Here is an 18,740-nt window from a genome sequence, read left to right on the forward strand (position 1 = left end):
GGAAACACGTCTATTCCGTTTCGTCCTGCACTTGCGTCTACCCTCGTTTTCATTCCAAATATCAGGCTCGTACAGAGGGGAAAACTGCCCTTGTCTCCTTCTGCATTTCTTTGCTTCGGCGTCCTGAGTGTTCTCGGATTCCTCACTATCGCCATCTTCCTCTATTGACGCTTTGATGAGCTCCTCGAGTTCAGCGTGGATATCTCGTGAACAGATTTGACTTGATGCACTTGGCCCAGGCCAGACTTTTTTCTTTGACGAGGAACTGGAACGCGTAGCATCCGACCTTGGCATCTTCTCATCGCGAATGGCTTCTCGGCGACCATGCTGCTCATATTTGAGGCGCCAGAGGGACCGCTTTCGATCAGCATCATCTATGCGAGACATCAATGCAGTGCCCTAGTTGGGTATCAGACGAGTAGAATAAGTATACAAGCTGCTAGATGACGAGGTAGGGATGCGGCGTGCAAGATGCTCACCAACCCTCAACTTGAAGATCCTGCCAGCCTTGCTCCATCTCGCCTTCATTGACGCCCTCATCGCCCCAATCCATCTTCTCGAGCTCGTTGCGGAAGAAGTCTTGCTCTTCTTCAAGGACGCCAGGCTTGGCGCCCAAACTCTCTGGGTACCGCTTCAGATTGTGCCAATGCGTCAGTGATCGTAAGGCTTGCTCGAGAGGGACACTCTCATCGACTTCTGCATCCACGTCGCTTCCCGCTAACCAGTCATCTCGAAGCTCTGGTCTACAGTGCAGATACACGGCTGTTATGACGCGCATGTTGGATTGCCGCCACTTGCGGCCACAGTACGGGACTTGGTTTTTGAAGAGTTTGAGAGTATAAAGGCGCAACTCTGGCTGCGGTACTTTAAGGCTCTTGCGGAGGAACTGAGATGACTTGTATGATACCAGCATAAGGTTGCGATGCGCTTTGTTCTTGCATATCTTCTGCATGATGCGCAGGTAGTTGATTGAGGTGAAGAATGCGCGCCAGGAGAAGTTGGTGATTGGCTCTTTCGGCAATTCATTGGTCGGGAAGCCGAGCTCGTCCACCTCCGGGGGCTGCAGTTGTGTAGGTTGCATTGCTGGCTCGATACCCGATTCGTTGGAATCTAGTCTCGAACGGCGAATCGGAGGCGGAGCTGCATCGTCTTCATCAGAATCTCTTTCTTGCAAATCTCCTTCATGATGTACGTTGACTTCCTCCTCGGACGCGTTTCTCGAGTGTGACCGACAATAGTTGAAAAAGTTAAGTTCTTCTTGCTCACTCTTGAAGTTGACAATCTTCTCAACCTCTTGTAGCTGCAATAGCTTCAGGATCAGAGGAACATAGCTTGAATCAACGAGTAGTTGAGTGATGTACTCGAACTTCAAGATATGAGAGACCTTGAACCATTTCAAGATGAGAATGAGGGTACCGGTCACTGCCTTGTCCAGCACTTCCTGAGTTCGCATCGCGTCCAGCTCCTCGTTTGTAGCCAAGGTGCCGTTGTGGCCGTTCATGCCATTCATGTCAGGTCGCCCGGCCGTCGTTCCGTTTTGGTTATCCTGGAACTGAAATCCGCTTTGGAGGCCGTTGGCTCCGCTTGACTGTGTGACTAGGGCTGTTACATGTGCCAGGATTGCTTTGATCAAGACAATGATCAATGACTGTAAATTTGGTAATGCAACGCGCTGTAATGGTCAGCTCAGTACATTCGGGGTGTAACTGGCTGATACTTACGTAGAATTCTTCCACAAGTTGCAGTCTCTCCTCAACGCTCCCAGGAGCAGGGGGTTGCTTCTTTGGCTCGTTTTCCTTTGGTTCAAGAGATAATTCTTCAACGTCAGGATGATCGTCAGGGCCTGTCCAACCCCGCTCATACTTCATAAAGGCAACACGTTCCTCCCACAACTGCTTCATGGCGCGAGTAGCCTTCATACGCTTCGAAAAAAGTTCCGCAGCCTCCATGATTGACGTCGGGATATCTGAGCCCTCCCATTTCCGGCCACAGAGAAGGTCTTGGAGGTCAGTCGAACCTTTACCACCCAACTTGTTACTAGACTCGTCAAGTGGTGGGTACAGGAAAGGAAACATCTGATTTGTCTGGTAATTCTGTTTCTTCCCACCTTTGCCGCCCGGGCCCGCCGGAGAAGGAGGGGGTGATGGTGCGGGAGTTGCGATATGAATGGGTTGATGTAGGATAGAAGTAGTGTTTCCATTCGTGTCTCCGAGCCCAGACCCAAAGACATGATTGCCGGCGACTTTGTTAGGATGGTTCTTGAGCGGTGGTAGGATGGAGTTGTTTTCAGGTTCCAAGGGGAAGAGCGGAGGCGGAGGATTATATGCTGGATACTTTGAGCTTATTTCTTGGCGAAAAAGATGATAGTCGAGAGGTGAAGCGGTGATGAGCGGATGCCCTTTGGAATCTTCCGAGTCGAGATTGCTATCTCGAAATTGTTCCTTGACCTTGTCGACTTCCCTGAGACCACCAAACGTCACAAGCATTGTTTTCCATAGCAGCAAAGAGATTTTGCACAACGGCAGATTGATCGATTCATCCCACCTTAGCTTTGCGATGAGATCGACGAACAGGACAAGCAGACCTGGCTTCTTCAGACCAAGAATAGCACTTCGAAGTCCAGTGCTATTCCCTGTCTTTTCAGCATCACGTGCGACTTCCAATACAACGTAGACGGCCGTCATGGCACACCAAATCTCACGTCGCTCTGCTTCTTTCGAGTCGCGCTGTACGTCGGGTACCACGTCGATCCCACATGCTCTCTGAAAGGAAGCGTCGAGCGTGTCCACCAAGCTCTGCACTCCGTCGCATTCAGCCAACAAGTGCACATTGCGCTTGATGAGCGCAACTTGCCTTCCCGACTTTCGGTGTGCATTGTTGCGCGCATGGTCCGACAGCGTCTCATTATCCTCTGCCGGTTCCGGTAGACCAGCATTCTCATACCAGCACCCGAGAAGAAGGTAGAGTAAAGCCTCGAGCTTCTTCAACCTCGAGACAGGGTCGAGCTCTCTCAGTCCTGCCAGCAATTTCTCAACAAACTCTTTGCGTTGCGATGGTGCCGCAGAAGCCCAGTCCAAGCCGTTCTCACTGTCGGTCGCGTCGCTTAGTCCGTGGAATGCGCTCCACTCCAATGCGTATGACGCCTGTGTCTTGAGAAGCATAGCCTGCTCTTCCACTGCATATGAGAACCACTCCTCGAGCTCCTCTTCAAAAGACGAAGCATCATCATAACTGAAGGCGTATGGAGCAGGCTCGACCTTGGGTATGCCCCGGACAAGATGCTGCAACTGCGCCAGCGAAAGCGAGTCGTTTTGCGGGGTATCTGGAGGCGGCCCAGGCGGCGCGGGAGGGGGGAGGTGTGGTGCAGGTGTAGGGACCGAATTGCCTCGTTGTAGGCCCGGACGTGTTGGTAACGTTAGAGGAGGACCAGCCTGTGGTTGGTTGTCATCTTGGTCGAGCAGTAGTCGTTGCTGTTCAGCAGTATCGAGGGGCAGGCCAAGCTCTTCTTCGGGCTCAGCTTCGATGACTGGGAAATCAGCACCCGAGTTTCCAATCAGCTCAGCTCCATCCACTACCGGGGGTGGTAGTGGTTGTTCGCCAGGTACTTCGTGGTTCTCCATGTCGATTTGCGACAAGTGTTTAAATTGTGAAATGGTAGGCCGTGGGGATAGACGAGTCGTGCCCACCACATGCGGGACACAGGTTTACGTGCGGTTCATGACTGCTTTGTCGATTGCTAGGAGCACATTGAAGGGACGCGTGTGGCCGCAAGTTGGAGAAGGTGAGTCGCTGTATGGATGCAGGTGGGGGTGGGAATGGGAATGCGCCGTCGGCTCATGGGTTAGTAGGCAGGGTTTCACTAGCGCGATTCGATTGCTAGCCAACAATCACTTTCTTTCCATTATTGTACGACAACTGAGATGAAGCAGGGGTACATGATTCCCATGTTACTGGAGAATAGCTCATGTGGCTGTGAATGTGTCGCTCAACATTCCAACAAGAGAAATATATATATATGTATATAACGACATGAAATAAAAACAAAGCCACCATAACCTGCAAGTATAAGGAGCCCATACCCGCACCGCGATTACTATCGGGCTGATGCAGACAATCAAACGACAGCCCGTGTGCTCAAGCGAGCGAGACTTGCTGCACCCCCGTACGCCGAGTCAAAAGTAAGCCTTGATCAGCACTACACGTGCCAATGAAAGACAACGGGGGGGTTTAAACGCCCCCGCAGAAAAGAAGCGCACATGTATATCCCAAGAGTAACAAAAAACTTCGTCAGCATCGTGTCGAAAGAACATGCTCCACTGAAGGATCCAGAAAAGCACAATCACCTCTCTACATTGGATTTGCCCCCGTTTGCTCGCCGTTTTCTTGGCGTTCTTTGATTTCGTCAGGTAGGATGCCGTTGTTCTCGCAAGCGCGCTTATAAATCTGGCACTCGTCCCATGCACGTTGGCACTCTGCTTTGAACTTGTCACAGCTAGCGCTGAGCTCGGTGATGGCCTGCTCAGTCAATAGCTTCTCAAGCGTCCACTTTTCAATGTTTTGTTGCTCATTCTCCTTAAGCTGAGTTATAAATTGTACGGCGCGCTGGAGGATCGAGCCCTTGTTCTTCTCGCAGCCAGGAACAATCTTGGCGAGTTCGTTAATGCCTTCGTTGATTGTCTCGCGACGGCGGCGCTCAACTGTAGTCAGGTTAGTCGTGGAATCTTTCAAACATGAGAAGAAAAGAAACGAAAAGAAAAAAATGAACGCACCTTCTTTGTGGTTGTCCCTCCGCACCTTGTGCCACTCTTCTGTGCCAACCTGGGGCTTGTGGGTAGCGCTTTGCGGCGGTGAGTCGCTGGGTGCTGCTTGGCCAGGGCGGCCCGTCTGTGTTGCAGCCTTGAGGGCCTCGAGGCTGAAGTCCTGCATGCCCGTTTGTTGCTGGTTGTGATCGCCCATTCCAAAGGAGCCGTCACCGGAATTTTGGGGCTGGAATTGAAGTTCGGTCGCTTGGGGCACTGTCATCTGGTGGTAGGCAAGGGCAGCGGCTGCGGTATCGCCCACACTGGCCGTGTTGGTGCCGCCGTTGTGGTGCACGTCAAATTGCTGTTGCATGTCGTCGTCAGCGGCGTTGTGCGCGGCAAGAAACGAGGCGGTGGCCTGGTCAGTCAAGTCGCTGTTGGAGTTGTGGGGTGCGGGCCGGTTAATAATGCCTTGGTCGCGCGTGTCGCGCTTTCGCTTGTTGGTGTGGACGCTGTTGTGGGCATCCAACTTGCTGTCGGTCGGGTAGCCGGCAGTATCCGCCATGGTATCTGGCAAGGGAGGAATGGGCTGATATTAGAAGAGGGCAAGGTCAAAGTAGGCGTGGGCAGTGCTGTGGATTAGACACTGCGCAAAAAGGACCGGCGCGTGAATGCCAGGTCCGCGCCAAGGACAGGGTAAGGGTGGGAGACAGATGGTGATGCGGCGGCGTCGCAGCGTCACAGTGAACAAGATGCGATGCAGTCGCGCCGTCTAGGTGCGTGGGTGAGTAGGTAGGTAAGGAGGCTTGGGTGGGCAACAGGGTGCGCGGATTGGCGGTGGTTGGTGGAGTGAGGCAGGACAGGATAGACGCGCTCGAATGGTAAGCCGCAGGGCGCAATACAACCGAGGCGGGGGAGTCGGAGTCGCGAACGCTTTGCCCGCCAGTTCACGCGCAAAGCCAAGAGAGGAAGTAGGCGCAGTGACAGTCGCAGTGGCAGTCGCAGGCGCAGACGCAAGACGCAGCAGATGGTCTGGCAATTATGCGCTTAGCATGGACAGTCTGTGTCGGACAAACATTAGCACGGGCACAGGCAGGTGAATGAGATGCAATGCAGGTGGTGCGAGAGCAGCGTCGCCCGCAGGCAGGCGATTGGGCGCATCCAAGTGTCGCGTCGCCCGGGGAGAGGCAGCTGTCAGGACGCAAAGGAGAGCGGGCTCATGGTGCAATGGGCGGTGGGTGGCAGCGAGGCGCACAAGAGGAGTCGTGCGTCGTTTCGTCGTGGATGCGCGTCTCCATGATATGCTGCGGTTGCGGGATGCGGAGCAACAAGGCCGCCACCAAATACTCGCGCTCCCTCTCCCTCTTTCCCTACTCCTCGCTCTTGGACGGGGGGGAGGTGGGGGGCGTGGAGCGGGCGCAGGTGACTATGGCAAGCGACATGGCAGGTCGTGGAGAAGAAAAGAAAAAGACGGCAGCGAGAAGGGCGGCGGCGGAGGCACAGGGTGTGCGCAGGAGAGCAAGAAAGCGACCGTACGGGCCCAACTCACCAAGTCGGTTTCGTCGATTGGTTTGGTAACGTGATGTCGAGTAAGATTAACAAAACGGCCTTTGCACTGGGTCGACGTCTGCGCTGGCGACCAAAAGACGAGTCGATGAATTTTTGCGGAGGGCGCGGGAAAAAACGAGAGTGTGGAAAGGGAGAGCAAAAGACACCTCTTACCTCTTGGTATTTCAGCGCTGCGTGGAATGGACTTTGTTGTAGGACTATCAGCACAGCAGCGATGAGGGCTTTGGATCACGAGGAAGAAGAAGGTCACGAGGAAGAGGCGACGCTATCTATCGAGGCAAGGGCGACCAAGGGCGACCAAGGGCGACCAAGGGGCCACTTGGAATCCAACCGAAACCTGGCGCGCCCCCGGCTGCCCAATCAGCGCCGGGGCTGATCACTCTGCAGCCTTCCCCACTTGCCAGCCCCAAATGCCTCCCACCACCAGAGCACACTGTGCGTCCATCGAGTCTGAGTGGATCACCGCCTCTCTCTCTCTCGCCCTCTCTATCCATCCCTGTCCCGCATCCCCGACCGTCGTCGTCGGCGTGCATCACCACCGAACAGGACAAGGACAAGGACGCGGCGTCGCGCTTGGTGGTCCGAGGCCGATTGCCCGCGCCGGACCAACACACCTCCACCATCCACATCCACCATCCATCCATGAACAATAAATAATCATCCCATGCCGTTTCCTGTCCTGCTTACTACCCATGAACCAGAACCGCATTGCCCGTCATCCACCAGACCCGCCCGCCCGCTTGCCCGCCTCGCAGTCGCCCAGACGCAGGCCAGCCCGGCCACTGCACGGGTGACACCCCTCCACCCCTCTAGACTACCCTTGGCTCACCCGACATCTCCAGCAAGCATTCACATGGCTGTGTCAGAAACAGACGTGTGGCATGTGACACACTACGCCCCCCCCACATTCTGCCACCTACCGCCCATGGCCGCCTTGCCCCTTTGGCTCTTGGACCCGTCATGCAATCCGCTCCAGCAACTCGCTCATCGCGAACTCTCCTTCTCCCATTGCCGCCATGGTATTTCCGTCTTGATCCCGCCCTGCAAATACCCCATCCTTTCTTCTTTCTCTCACTATCCGTGTATAAACCCACAATCTTGCCGCCTCCAAACTCTACTATGCTCAATTCAAACTCATCATTACATATTCCTAATCCTTTGACACACACACATACACACCAAAGCCTACGTAATCAAGCGTGGCTTGCACTCACAATCATTCAAGACTTCTAACCCCCCCCCCCCCCCAAAAAAAATCACCTAAACATGGCCACTTCCCTGACTAACCGAATCCCCTAAACCCCATCTCGGCTATGCCCATCTTTTCCCTTCTCACTATTCCACTTCAATATATTACTTTGACCGCTCAAGTGTGTTCTAGACATGCAAGGGTCTTAGACAACAAGCCACCAAAACCGACACACATGGGTTAGTAGTTGGGTGGGGGGAGGAGGAGGAGGAGAAAGCAAAAATAAGCACATGTACATACATACACATGAACAATGGTTTCCCCCCAGGGTCACAAGACAGGACATAACAAAGTCGTTTGTGTGTGTGTGTGCATGTGTGCATCACGGGAATTTGTCGTATTCTTCTCCTTCTTCCTCTTCTCTCTTTCCCTAGCAGGGAACGCGGAACGCGGAACGGCGGGCTTCTTTCTTACTCGTTGGCATAAAAGAGAGGTTTCAAAACTGTCTCTTTCTCTTACAAAAACATGGACATGGACGTGGGTTGGGTATTCGCGTGTGACTTGAAGCTTGTTAATCTGCCCATGCCTCTCCCCTGGTCGGGTCGGGTCGGGTCTGGTCTGGTCTAGTGATATGCTACATACGAACAATGTAAAACCGACTTTAGTGCTTGTTGAGCAAGAGGCATGATTGCAGGGGGGGTACAGGTTTGTTTGTTTTTTTTAGCCTTGCTTGTCTGCATCGAGGTTTGCTGTTGCCGTTGCTGTTGCCGCCCGCTCCCTAGCGCCCACTTGGGGTGTGTCTCCACTTATCTGTAGATAGCAAGTAATATCATCAATGCTGCTATTCTTGTTGTTTCGGTTGTGGCAAAATGCTGCAGCTCTGGATGTTCCCGGATGTGTTCGTATTTGTAGTCGTGGCGACGGCGACGGCGGCGGCGGCGGCAGCGGTGGTGATAATGGTAATGAGTGCATTGCATTTGCATCTCCTACAAACTTTCTTGCTCACTTCGCCAATACAAACTCTCTAGTAACGCCGGTATTTTCTGTTGCGGCTAGTCATGCTTCATCTTCCTCATCCGTTCAATGCGCCAGGACGGACGTGCTCAAAGTGGCGTCGACATGCTCTGACCACACCTGTGTTTCGGCATCATGCTTCCCTTGCTTCAACACATGAACTCTTTTTTTTTCTGTTCATGTGACGGCTGTTTAGATCTGGTTGCACATCTGAATCATGCAGCACTAGAACAGAAGAGGCTTCTCGCAGATATTGTGGGCAGCTGCGCCAAGACGTGAAACATGCTTCTTGACTGCTATTTCCTCGGATATGTTGATGACAAAACAGGTTAGATGACTCATCGTGCTTCAACTTTTGGCAAAATATTTCCCTTTTCTCCAATGTGTAGCAAATTCCAAAATGGGTTTTAAGCACAGCAGCTCCACATGTATGGTCACATGTACACACTACCACCCTACTTACTATATGGTCACTCAAATCTCACAGTATTAACCAAACTCCCAATCCCCTGCACATAAATCTCCACCACATCCCCATCCTTCAAGAACCCCTTTGGCTCCATGAAAAACCCAACTCCACTCGGCGTCCCTGTCAAAATCACCGTGCCAGCCCTAAGCGTCGTCCCGCGACTCAAGTGCTCGATGATCTGGCCAACGGTATAAATCATATCATCGGTGCCCGTCTCCTGCCTCTTCTCGCCATTGACTTTGGTCCAGTACGTCAGCGCATGCGGGTCCGGTACGACGGCAGGACTCGCAATGCAAGGACCGATGGGGGCAAACTTGTCAAAGGACTTTGCGTAGCCGAATTGGCCGCCGGACACATTTGCTGGCAGCTGGTAGTTGCGTGCTGAAACATCGTTGCCGATGGTGTAGCCCAGGACGTACGAGGCGTAGTCTGCTGCAGCGACGTTTTTGCAATCGCGGCCGATGATGATGCCGAGCTCGCCTTCGTAGTCGAGTTGGGATTGACAGGTTTTGTGGATTGGTATGTCGTCTAGAGGGCCTGCGAGTGCGTCGCTGGGTTTCATGAAGATGGCTGGGTTCTCGGGTATTTGGAGCTACGAGTAGGACATGTGGTTAGTATACAATATGGTAGTAGGATTGGGCAACGTACATTGCATTCTTGGGCATGCTTGCGGTAGTTGAGTCCAACGCAGAGAATGATATTTGTAGTTGGAAGCGGGCTTAGTAGCTACAATGCGTATTTTATCAGTCCTGTCCTATCGAATTGTGATACAAAAGCATCGATACAACATGCCTTTGAAACTGTGGCCTTGCTCCCAGTCTTTTTAAACCCACTCTTTACATCGCCTTCAAGCACTTCGACGCTACTCCCCTGAATCTCCTTGGTAGGTATTTCTTTCTCTAGATTACCATACAGGGTCTTACCCTCAGCATCCTCGAATCGAATCAATCGTTCAAAAGCCGCCATGGTTCTGCCAGCTGTACTGAAATATGCCTGTACCGGGTTCGCTAATGAGACTCTATGGTGAGGAGTGACGTAACGACAAGCAAGCACTGGCTTAGGAACAATGCGTGTGCAGTGGACAAGAGCTCGTATGGGCAAAGAAAACATGTGTGAGTCTAAGTAATCTGGATTATAAATGGCTTATGAACAATTGCGGGCGCACAATGGCGCGTTCGCGGAATGTGGAGTATGCTCAACCAGGCAACCTGCCCCACGTACGCGGGGCTGCCGTTCGGCATTTCCTCGTGCGACGGTCCGAGAGAATCGACCAGTAGTGGTTCTACGTACTCACGGGACTGCGCGTCATGTTTAGGCTTGACGGGGATGAACGTTTCTCCGGACTTTATACCTTCACTTTGGGTAGTCTGGTTAAAGACAACGGCCTAGTCACATGGAAACAACACAAGTTGTGACTGAGAGAGAGAGAGAGAGAGAGAGAGAGAGAGAGAGAGTGATGAGGGAATATAAAATTCAACCCCAAATCAATCTTGAAATTGGCGCCTCTAGCACATGGGTATTTCCTTACGGTCTATCTGCTTTGATAAATCGCTGTCGCTAGCAAATTTAAAAGGGCTGGGTAAGGGAATCTACCTCAACCACTCATCTCCACATCCCCATTGCTTATAGCAGCCGCATTTGGATCTAGCCTTCCCAAGCATCCTGGGCAGTTATGCAGTACCATATGCGCAAACATGTCACAGTCAATGCAAAAATGGCTCTCACATGCCCTACATTCATACCTGCCACTTTCACTAGCTTTCTGCTCCTCGCTATCATTGTCGTCCCTTTTTGTGGCTTTTGCCTCAGAGTTTCGTTTGGCCTCACCGTTCTCTTTGGCATTGTTCGGTGGATTGCTAAAGGCAGCTAAGCAGCCCACGCACTGTTTGCTGCCCATCTCACGAGCGCGCGACCACGACACTGTGGCCCAATTGCGGAGGGGGAAGAGATGGTGATACGAGCGTGCCAGGTGAGTGGAGAGGAGGAGCGTGAGTTGGCAGGAGGGACAAGTGATGGGTAGAGAGCAAACTTTTGCGCTGCACCGAGAGCACGTATAGCCGCCCATTGTCAAGTTTCCGTGGCATGCACACATGGTCAACTGATCTTCTACTACCCGCGACGGGAAGCCCATCATCATTAGCGCAGCAGCTGATTCTGAAGATTGCGCTGTCGTTACTGGCGCAGTCTTATCTGTAACCAAAGGCTGTCGGATGACAGGTGGTGTCGTTGTGGCTAGGAGCAGTTCCCGAAGCATCTCTTGATCTGTGGCGATTGTATATTCGGATTCGTCGCCTGCGTTGGTTCGCTTGACAATCTCGGTGCATATCTTGAGGCGTGCGCCCATGCCAATTATACTGACCCGTATTCGGTCTCTCACACACGCCTTGACAGACTGGTGAATGTCGCCAGGGTCCAGACTCAGCAGGCTGCCGAAGACGACAATAACCTCTCGTGTGCCATGACTGGGCGTATGGTAGAGTGTTGCTCTTGCCAACTCGAGAGCATTCTGCAGACTGGGCGAGCCTTTGGGCTCCTTGCCATCATCCTTACTCCTCAGACCTTGTATCGCCGCAATGTGTTCAGCCGGATTGCCAGACAACTCCGAGACGCGTATGCAGACACCGTCGTACATGCCCAGAACGCTCATTTGGGAGATAGGATTTTGCTCGAAGAACTCGCGAATGTAGTCCTGCGTGTAGTTGATCATGGTGATGAAACGGTTGGGGCGCATGTCCTTTTCCAACATGGCCTCTGAGAGATCCAGCACCAGTACGACATGTCTTATTATGCCACGCTGAAATGGCTTGGTGTCTTTGCGCAACCGCTTGCGCTTGCGCTCCTCTTCCCGCTCTTGTACACTTTGCCCCAGACTACCATCATCTGCTGGCTGGATCGTCTTCTCCACTGTTCGCGAGTACTCCGTCTCCCATGCCTTCCTTTGAGGTGCTTCCTTGACTGGTACCTCTACCTTTCGCCTCTTGGTAGCTGCCGTGGACTGCGCGCGCGTGTTCGAGGCGCTGCCTTTGTTGCCAATGTAATCGTCATCAGACACCTCGTCTTCAAAGTCGTAATCGGAATCAGCCATGACTTGTGTTTAGCTTGACGACTTGGGCGCAGTACGTTCGGAGCTCAATCGTGGGATGTCTGGTATCATAGGTCGTCGCAGAGGCAAATGGGAGTGGCTGCAAGTGGGCTGACGAGCTTCGGCTAGAGTGCGCATTCGTAATATACGGCGTCAAAGAAAGTAGCAGGCGTCGTGTGCTCCGGAGCAAAAGGCCGTTCGATGACGATGAGCGTTCAGTCCTGCATGTTCAGAGATGCGGGAGCAAGGATGGGAGGCGATGATTTGTTTTTTTTCAACGACTACGGTTTCAGCAGACCGAAAGTTTCCAAACGTTTGGGAGCTTTGAAAGGGTTCACAGTCAACGGTTCGCGGTGGACGGATAATCATGGACCCACATTGGGAGTCGGAGCGTGTGGCGCACGTAATAGGCTGAACGCGCATTCACGTTTTTACATGTGAAACAAACAAACAAAGATCAAAGTGAGTACATATCTATATCAATAAGATGGATTTAGCAAACATTATGTATATCGTAACAGAAGCCGGCATGACGCATCGAATGCGTCCAAGGAGCCCCAAAAATGGTATACGCTGTGGCTGAAACAAAAACCTCCAATCATCATAAAAACATTACGCCGTTGCTTTTGCAGTTTCAACATGACTACTATATCCTCCTAAGTATATGTTCCGGCTACCGTGGGCATGGGCCAGTCGTCCTCGGTAATGCTGGACCAAAACACCCAGACCATGACAACGGCCAGGAGCGTGAAAAGCGTTTCAAATAATCCTCCGTTGATTTTGCCGTCGGAACCGTTGCAGATGTGGACGCTGATGACGTATTGGAAAATTTGCGCAATGGCGAACAAGAGGGCAGCCGCGATAAGATATACTAATGATGCAAGTTAGCGGATGTGCAGTTCACATCATCGATAAGAGCACTTACGCATAGGTTTGCGCTCGCCGAGGACGCGCAAGACCAGGAAGGCCTCGAGAAGGAAGAAGACGACGATGAAGAACAAGGGTACAAGCTGGTAGAGCGTGTACAGAGCATATGCCTTGTTTGGCGCGTTAAGAGTCGAGTCCCAGTAGCCAGTCCAACCGAGGCCAGTATCAAGAGCAATATAGCCAGTTCCGATAAAAATAACGATTGCCGAGCCCAAGAGGAGACCAATGGACACGGCTGTACCGTCATCGAGAAGCTGATAGCCGACGGCGCCGTTGAGCATGAGTATCCAAGAAGTCGCGGTGATGGCAGCAATATGAATGGCAACAAAAACCTGCACAAAGATTAAATGGCGTTCACGACTGCGGAAGGGGACAACGTACGATGCGGACCTTGTCGTTGAGAGGGAAGCCGCCAATGGTGAATATTTCGCAGATGGATATGATCATGTAGCCGAGAAGGAAAACCTGCATTTCTCTGCGCGCATGGGTTAGTCGAGGGTCCAGCAGCTTCCTAGCTGAGTACACACCTTCTGCCGACGGCAGCCTTCTTCCTTTGCGATCGCCATAGTAGGAATAGAGAAACGAGCAGAGCAATGGCGCATAGTAATATGGACCCTGAGGATGTGAGCAAGATACACATTTTTGGAGGCGGCAGGCGCACACACCCAAGTTATGCAAATTGCGACCGCCGCCAACGGGAAAGCCTCTGAGGGTGCAGCCGCCCTGCCATCCGTTGTTGTTTTTGGTGGATGCTGGGTTGAAGAGCTGTGGAGAAAAAGCGGTTAGCGGGCTGAAGGCGAAGAAGGCAGGCGCAAAGGGGTGGAGCGTCAGCAACGTACATAACAAACTATAAGAGGTCAGCATTAAATGTATTTACAGATGCAGAATGCAGGGCGGGGGGCGTCGTACCTGGCAGAGTGCTCCATTGGTTGCCCGAATCTCTGCAAAAGTCTGCAAACTCGCCGTATGAATTGACCATGTTTGCTGTTTACTACTAGGGCGAGCGGAGCGCAGCCCTGGAAACAGGCGCGTCGGGTCTGTGCAGGGGGTGGTGGAATCAGTCTCTGGAGCGAGAGCAGAGGCAGACGGGCGCAATGGCGATTAACAGCGGGCGTGAGGTGGGTGGGCGGCGTGGAAGGGTTGGTGTTGAGAGGAAGACAGCGAGGGATGATGCGCACAGCAACGTCGCCGGGCGGGCGTGGCTGGGGGAGCTTCCTTGAAACGATGCACGAAGCCAAGCTTTGGGGGTTTGGGTGCCGGGGTGGGTGGGGACAGCGTGTATGGCTGGGAGGAAGGGCGGATGGGCGCGAGGTTGGCTAGGGCGGTGTTTGGGAGCGGGGGGCGGAGATTGAGGTGTGGCAAGGGCAATTTGGACGAGTTGATGCAAACGAGGGCGGAGGCTGCTGCGGTGCTTGAATGCTAATTACTGTCACTCTGGACGAGCAGCAAGCCTGACGCCTGAGGTGGAACAATGGCGAGCAAAGACGTTTAATCTCGGCCGCAGCCAATGGCGGGCGGCTGCTATGGCGCTACGCCGTCTCCACCACAAGGGGGCCGTGCGGTGAGCGGCAGCATAGCGGCAGCATAGCACGGCCTAGTAGAGCCACCTACCCCCCCAAATGGGCCACGGGGCTGGCCGTGCAAAACAGGCGGCCCTGCCGTTCGCTGCCATTTGCTTTCTTTTTGGTCGTTCGGGGCAGCATGCTATAAGTACACACATGTCGCCATTGTCGTCGTATCCGGGAGCAGCGCTCGTGGGCGGCATGGCGCGGGAAAAAGGACGGCCATGGCTGCTGTCTGCGTGTTTCATCGACGGTGAGCGTGCAGCCGTGGGGAGTGCTGGGAATGCTGGGAGTGCTGGGAGCTGGGAGTGCTGGGAGCTGGGAGCTGGCGGCTGCTGCATCGCTGGTGCGGGCGGGCCTGGCGGTGAAATGACGTCTGACTTGTACTGCGTAGTCTGCATGTACCGACATTTGTAGTAAGCGAGTCTGCGAGTCTGCGAGTCTGCAAGGAGATGCAAAAAATATGTCTGCCACGATGACATGGGCGCACATGCGGAATCGATCGACCGACCGACCGACCAGCCAACCAACCAACCAACCGACACGGCATTGTTGCAGTCATGGCCCTTGCTTGCTTGCCCTGCCTTTTGTCCCGCAATGTCTCTATTCTGGCAAACATGCCAGGCATGGCAGTACCTACCTTACATGGATACAGCAAGGCAGGCATGTGATAGACAGCCGCCCCATCCCGAATGCACTGCACTCTACACCTACTACACAGTGCACACTACTATTACTACTGCGACTACTTGCGGCTCTCTTTCCCCATGCCATGTGCTTTGCATCCACATCCACGTCCACACCCACCACTCCATTGCTTCGTCTATGCGGGGCTCCAGTCCACGATACTACTATCATACTAGCACGCAACGATCCCCCCCAACGTGACTCGTCCCCACCAGCCTGCATGACTACCAGGGACTCGTCATAATCGTCATACTCGAAGAGCACCCTGTCTTGTCTTGTCTTGTCTTGCACCTCCCTACACAGTACACACACTGGCCCCTCGCTCGCTCGCAACCTGCCCTCAAGAAATGATAAACAATTGCCCAGGAAAACAAAACATGTTACTAGATAGCACAAACCCTCCCCTATCCACACATCCTGGCACACCCCCCATGCCGGCTTGCCGTCGTTCCGTCCAAGCAGCAAAGAGCCTCTCCCGACTTTCTCCATCCCATCCCACTGGCCCATGCCAAGCATAATCGCCGCCCAGCTACCTATCTTTGTTCCCATGCACCCAACCCTCGATCCACGCATGCACACATCCTGCCCCCAAAACCCTCGTTTGTGTGTGTGTAGCCAGATGTGACCGACCTGCTTCACCGCTTTCGCGCTAGCCATATCCACACCCCAACCACTTTTGGCAGCTTGACCTGTCCCTGTGACGCACCTTTCTTTTCGTTGCTTCTCCCATCCCTACCTTGGAGACGGGCTGCTCCCTAACAGCTCGCAACCTTCACCATTCCTTCACACTCGAGTAGCAGCCGGAGGCCCGCCAACATCCCGCTCCACAATCTCTCGTCCTCTGCTCGCCCACGCCAGCACGACTCTGCTTATCTGCTCGACGACCACGATAAGGACAGCGCCCGCTCCTCCTTGGACACGCCCTCGTCCGAGTCCCATCTGTCCGTCTGGTCAGACACGGGCGACCTCGTTGACCAGCTTGCCGACCGCGAAGACCCTCTGCGCCTGCATCTTGAACACGACTACTCCTCATCTAACCCACGTCGGCACCAGAAGCGCGCCCGCTTCGCCGACCACGACTTGCACGAGAAGGGTCACCAAGGCATCCGCCTAGAGGACATTGACATTCCCGATCCAGGTCCTCGCACAATCTCAAAGGCTGAGCGCATCCTCGCCGCCATCATGGCTCCCAACGACCGCCCGTCCCGTATCCACGGGCTGCACGGCAAGAAGTTGATGTGAGCTTCAAACAACACACACCTTCTTCCTCCATGTCGCTAACAGTATCAGATACTTCACCAGTGTCTTTGTCTCACTAGGTGTGTTCCTGTTTGGCTATGACCAGGGTGTCATGTCCGGAATCATTACGTGCGCCGTCCCGCTCCCATCCCGACTCGAGCATAATCTGATTGTACTACAGGGGCATATACTTTAAAGACTACTTTAATCAGCCTACAGCTGCTGAGCTTGGCACAATGGTGGCCATCTTGGAAGTTGGCGCCTTCATCTCTTCACTGGTAGTCGGCCGCATTGGTGATGTGCTAGGCCGTCGAAAGACGATTCTCTACGGCTCGCTCATCTTCGTTGTCGGTGGAGCTCTCCAGACTTTTGCAAATGGCATCCCCATGATGCTGCTAGGTAGGGTCATTGCTGGTCTTGGTGTCGGTACCCTGTCCACAATCGTCCCCGTCTACCAGTCCGAAATCTCGCCTCCGCACAACAGAGGAAAGATGGGTTGTATCGAGTTCACGGGAAACATTGCTGGATATGCCGTCAGTGTGTGGGTCGACTACTTCTGCACATACATCAAGAATGACTGGTCGTGGAGAGTTCCTCTCTTCATGCAGTGCATCATGGGTCTTCTCCTTGCTGGAGGTAGCTTGCTCATTTGCGAATCGCCAAGGTTTGTCTCCAGTCACAGCTTTCGACGCATACTAATTCGCACAGATGGCTCTTGGATAACGACCACGACGAGGAGGGCATTGTAGTCATTGCCAATTTGTACGGAAAGGGTGATATCCACAACCCAAAAGCACGAGATGAATACCGAGAGATCAAGATGAACGTCCTGCTCCAGCGACAAGAAGGTGAACGTTCATATGCCGACATGTTCAAACGATACTCCAAACGCGTCTTTATTGCCATGTCCGCCCAAGCCCTTGCGCAACTCAACGGAATCAACGTCATCTCGTACTATGCACCATTGGTCTTTGAGGAAGCTGGCTGGTACGGCCGCCAAGCCATCCTGATGACTGGCATCAACGCCATTACCTACCTGTTGTCCACTATCCCACCATGGTACATTGTCGACACACTTGGTCGCCGCAAGATTCTCTTGTCCGGAGCACTTATGATGTTGGTTTCCCTATCTGCCATTTCCTACTTCATCTTCTTGCAAGCTTCGTGGACACCCAACATGGTCGTCATATTTGTCATGATCTACAACGCCGCATTTGGATACTCATGGGGACCCATCCCTTGGTTGTACCCACCTGAGATTCTTCCCCTCAGCATTCGTGCCAAGGGCGCCAGTTTGAGTACCGCTACCAACTGGGCATTCAACTGGCTTGTGGGAGAAATGACACCCATTCTCCAAGAGCACATCCAGTGGCGCCTGTATCTCATCCACGCCTTTTTCTGTGCTGTCAGTTTTGTTATTGGTAAGTTTGGTCCTCAATACCAAGATCAAAGTCATGTGCTAACCTGGTTGTAGTATACTTCATCTACCCCGAAACTGCCAACGTTCGTCTTGAAGACATGAATTCGCTGTTTGGAGACGCCACCTCCGTCATGCCTACGCCCGAGACGATTGCGCAAGCCGAATCCATGTTCAGTGGTGAAGGCCGCGGCTCACCCGTACCTTCTCTCGACATTCGGGGCGGACGCCGTGCCCCCGACGAAGCCATTCCCGGACTCAACATCGACCCTCCAGAAGTCGGAGGTGGCAACAAGGATATGTCCAAGGCCGGCACCGACAGTGGCGACGGTATCGGCGGCTGGATCAGCAACATGGTCAAGAGGACAAAGGGCAACGGCGAAGGCGACAGCTCGCGCGGTGGCAAGTACAAGCAGATTGGACAGGACGAGGACTAGACGGCCCCTGCAGCAGTGCAAATGTACATGATTTCGCATTTCCTACATATGTGTCTGCATTTTGCAGCGGCCGCAGGCTACGGCAATGTTAGCCTACCGCGAGCAAGCGGGTGGATAAGAGAGTGTTTTGGGTTGATAGAGAGTGTAAAGCATTGGCAAGGCGTTTGTTCTTCAGTAATCTGTGTCCCAATTGGGTAGAAAGTTTGCCAAATTAAGATCCCATCTGGGAGGTTCTTATCACTTCTGGGTGCTTCCCATTGCTGATGTTCTCTATACATATGCAACTTGGATAACAGAGGGGCCCTAGGACTTCTTTGTCTGGGTTTCAAATTGTGTTGTCAAGATTATATCAACTTGTGGACGCCTAGGATGTACATGCCGTATACACCGAGGGTTACTATATTTTATA

General features: G+C 53.2%; 6 protein-coding genes across 6 annotated transcripts; 2 read left to right on the top strand and 4 right to left on the bottom strand.

Moving 5' to 3' along the window:
• Positions 1 to 475: 475 nt before the first annotated feature.
• Positions 476 to 3,620, bottom strand: COCMIDRAFT_101238 (uncharacterized protein; the record flags this gene model as incomplete). Its single annotated transcript, XM_007692014.1, has 2 exons — positions 476 to 1,672; positions 1,722 to 3,620. 2 exons carry the CDS (start codon positions 3,618 to 3,620, stop codon positions 476 to 478), a joined length of 3,096 nt encoding a protein of 1,031 aa, XP_007690204.1.
• Positions 3,621 to 4,347: 727 nt separating this feature from the next.
• Positions 4,348 to 5,304, bottom strand: COCMIDRAFT_101286 (uncharacterized protein; the record flags this gene model as incomplete). The annotated part of the gene is made up of 2 exons (XM_007692015.1): positions 4,348 to 4,697; positions 4,770 to 5,304. 2 exons carry the CDS (start codon positions 5,302 to 5,304, stop codon positions 4,348 to 4,350), a joined length of 885 nt encoding a protein of 294 aa, XP_007690205.1.
• A 545-nt stretch (positions 5,305 to 5,849) lies between these two features.
• COCMIDRAFT_28239 (uncharacterized protein) lies at positions 5,850 to 6,684 on the top strand (the record flags this gene model as incomplete). Its single annotated transcript, XM_007692001.1, has 2 exons — positions 5,850 to 6,271; positions 6,504 to 6,684. 2 exons carry the CDS (start codon positions 5,850 to 5,852, stop codon positions 6,682 to 6,684), a joined length of 603 nt encoding a protein of 200 aa, XP_007690191.1.
• A 2,297-nt stretch (positions 6,685 to 8,981) lies between these two features.
• COCMIDRAFT_38763 (uncharacterized protein) lies at positions 8,982 to 12,065 on the bottom strand (the record flags this gene model as incomplete). The annotated part of the gene is made up of 6 exons (XM_007692006.1): positions 8,982 to 9,572; positions 9,629 to 9,706; positions 9,773 to 9,957; positions 10,580 to 11,272; positions 11,340 to 11,486; positions 11,603 to 12,065. The coding sequence occupies 6 exons, from the start codon at positions 12,063 to 12,065 to the stop codon at positions 8,982 to 8,984; spliced, it is 2,157 nt and encodes a 718-aa protein (XP_007690196.1).
• A 653-nt stretch (positions 12,066 to 12,718) lies between these two features.
• COCMIDRAFT_7271 (uncharacterized protein) lies at positions 12,719 to 13,968 on the bottom strand (the record flags this gene model as incomplete). Its single annotated transcript, XM_007691997.1, has 7 exons — positions 12,719 to 12,933; positions 12,988 to 13,321; positions 13,371 to 13,464; positions 13,517 to 13,604; positions 13,655 to 13,754; positions 13,829 to 13,836; positions 13,899 to 13,968. The coding sequence occupies 7 exons, from the start codon at positions 13,966 to 13,968 to the stop codon at positions 12,719 to 12,721; spliced, it is 909 nt and encodes a 302-aa protein (XP_007690187.1).
• A 115-nt stretch (positions 13,969 to 14,083) lies between these two features.
• COCMIDRAFT_7272 (uncharacterized protein) lies at positions 14,084 to 18,331 on the top strand (the record flags this gene model as incomplete). The annotated part of the gene is made up of 6 exons (XM_007691998.1): positions 14,084 to 14,107; positions 16,001 to 16,476; positions 16,529 to 16,606; positions 16,659 to 17,141; positions 17,186 to 17,898; positions 17,952 to 18,331. 6 exons carry the CDS (start codon positions 14,084 to 14,086, stop codon positions 18,329 to 18,331), a joined length of 2,154 nt encoding a protein of 717 aa, XP_007690188.1.
• Between the last annotated feature and the right edge of the window lie 409 nt (positions 18,332 to 18,740).

Source organism: Bipolaris oryzae, assembly GCF_000523455.1.
Source record: "Bipolaris oryzae ATCC 44560 unplaced genomic scaffold scaffold_116, whole genome shotgun sequence".
Classification (NCBI taxonomy): Eukaryota; Fungi; Ascomycota; class Dothideomycetes; order Pleosporales; family Pleosporaceae; genus Bipolaris; species Bipolaris oryzae.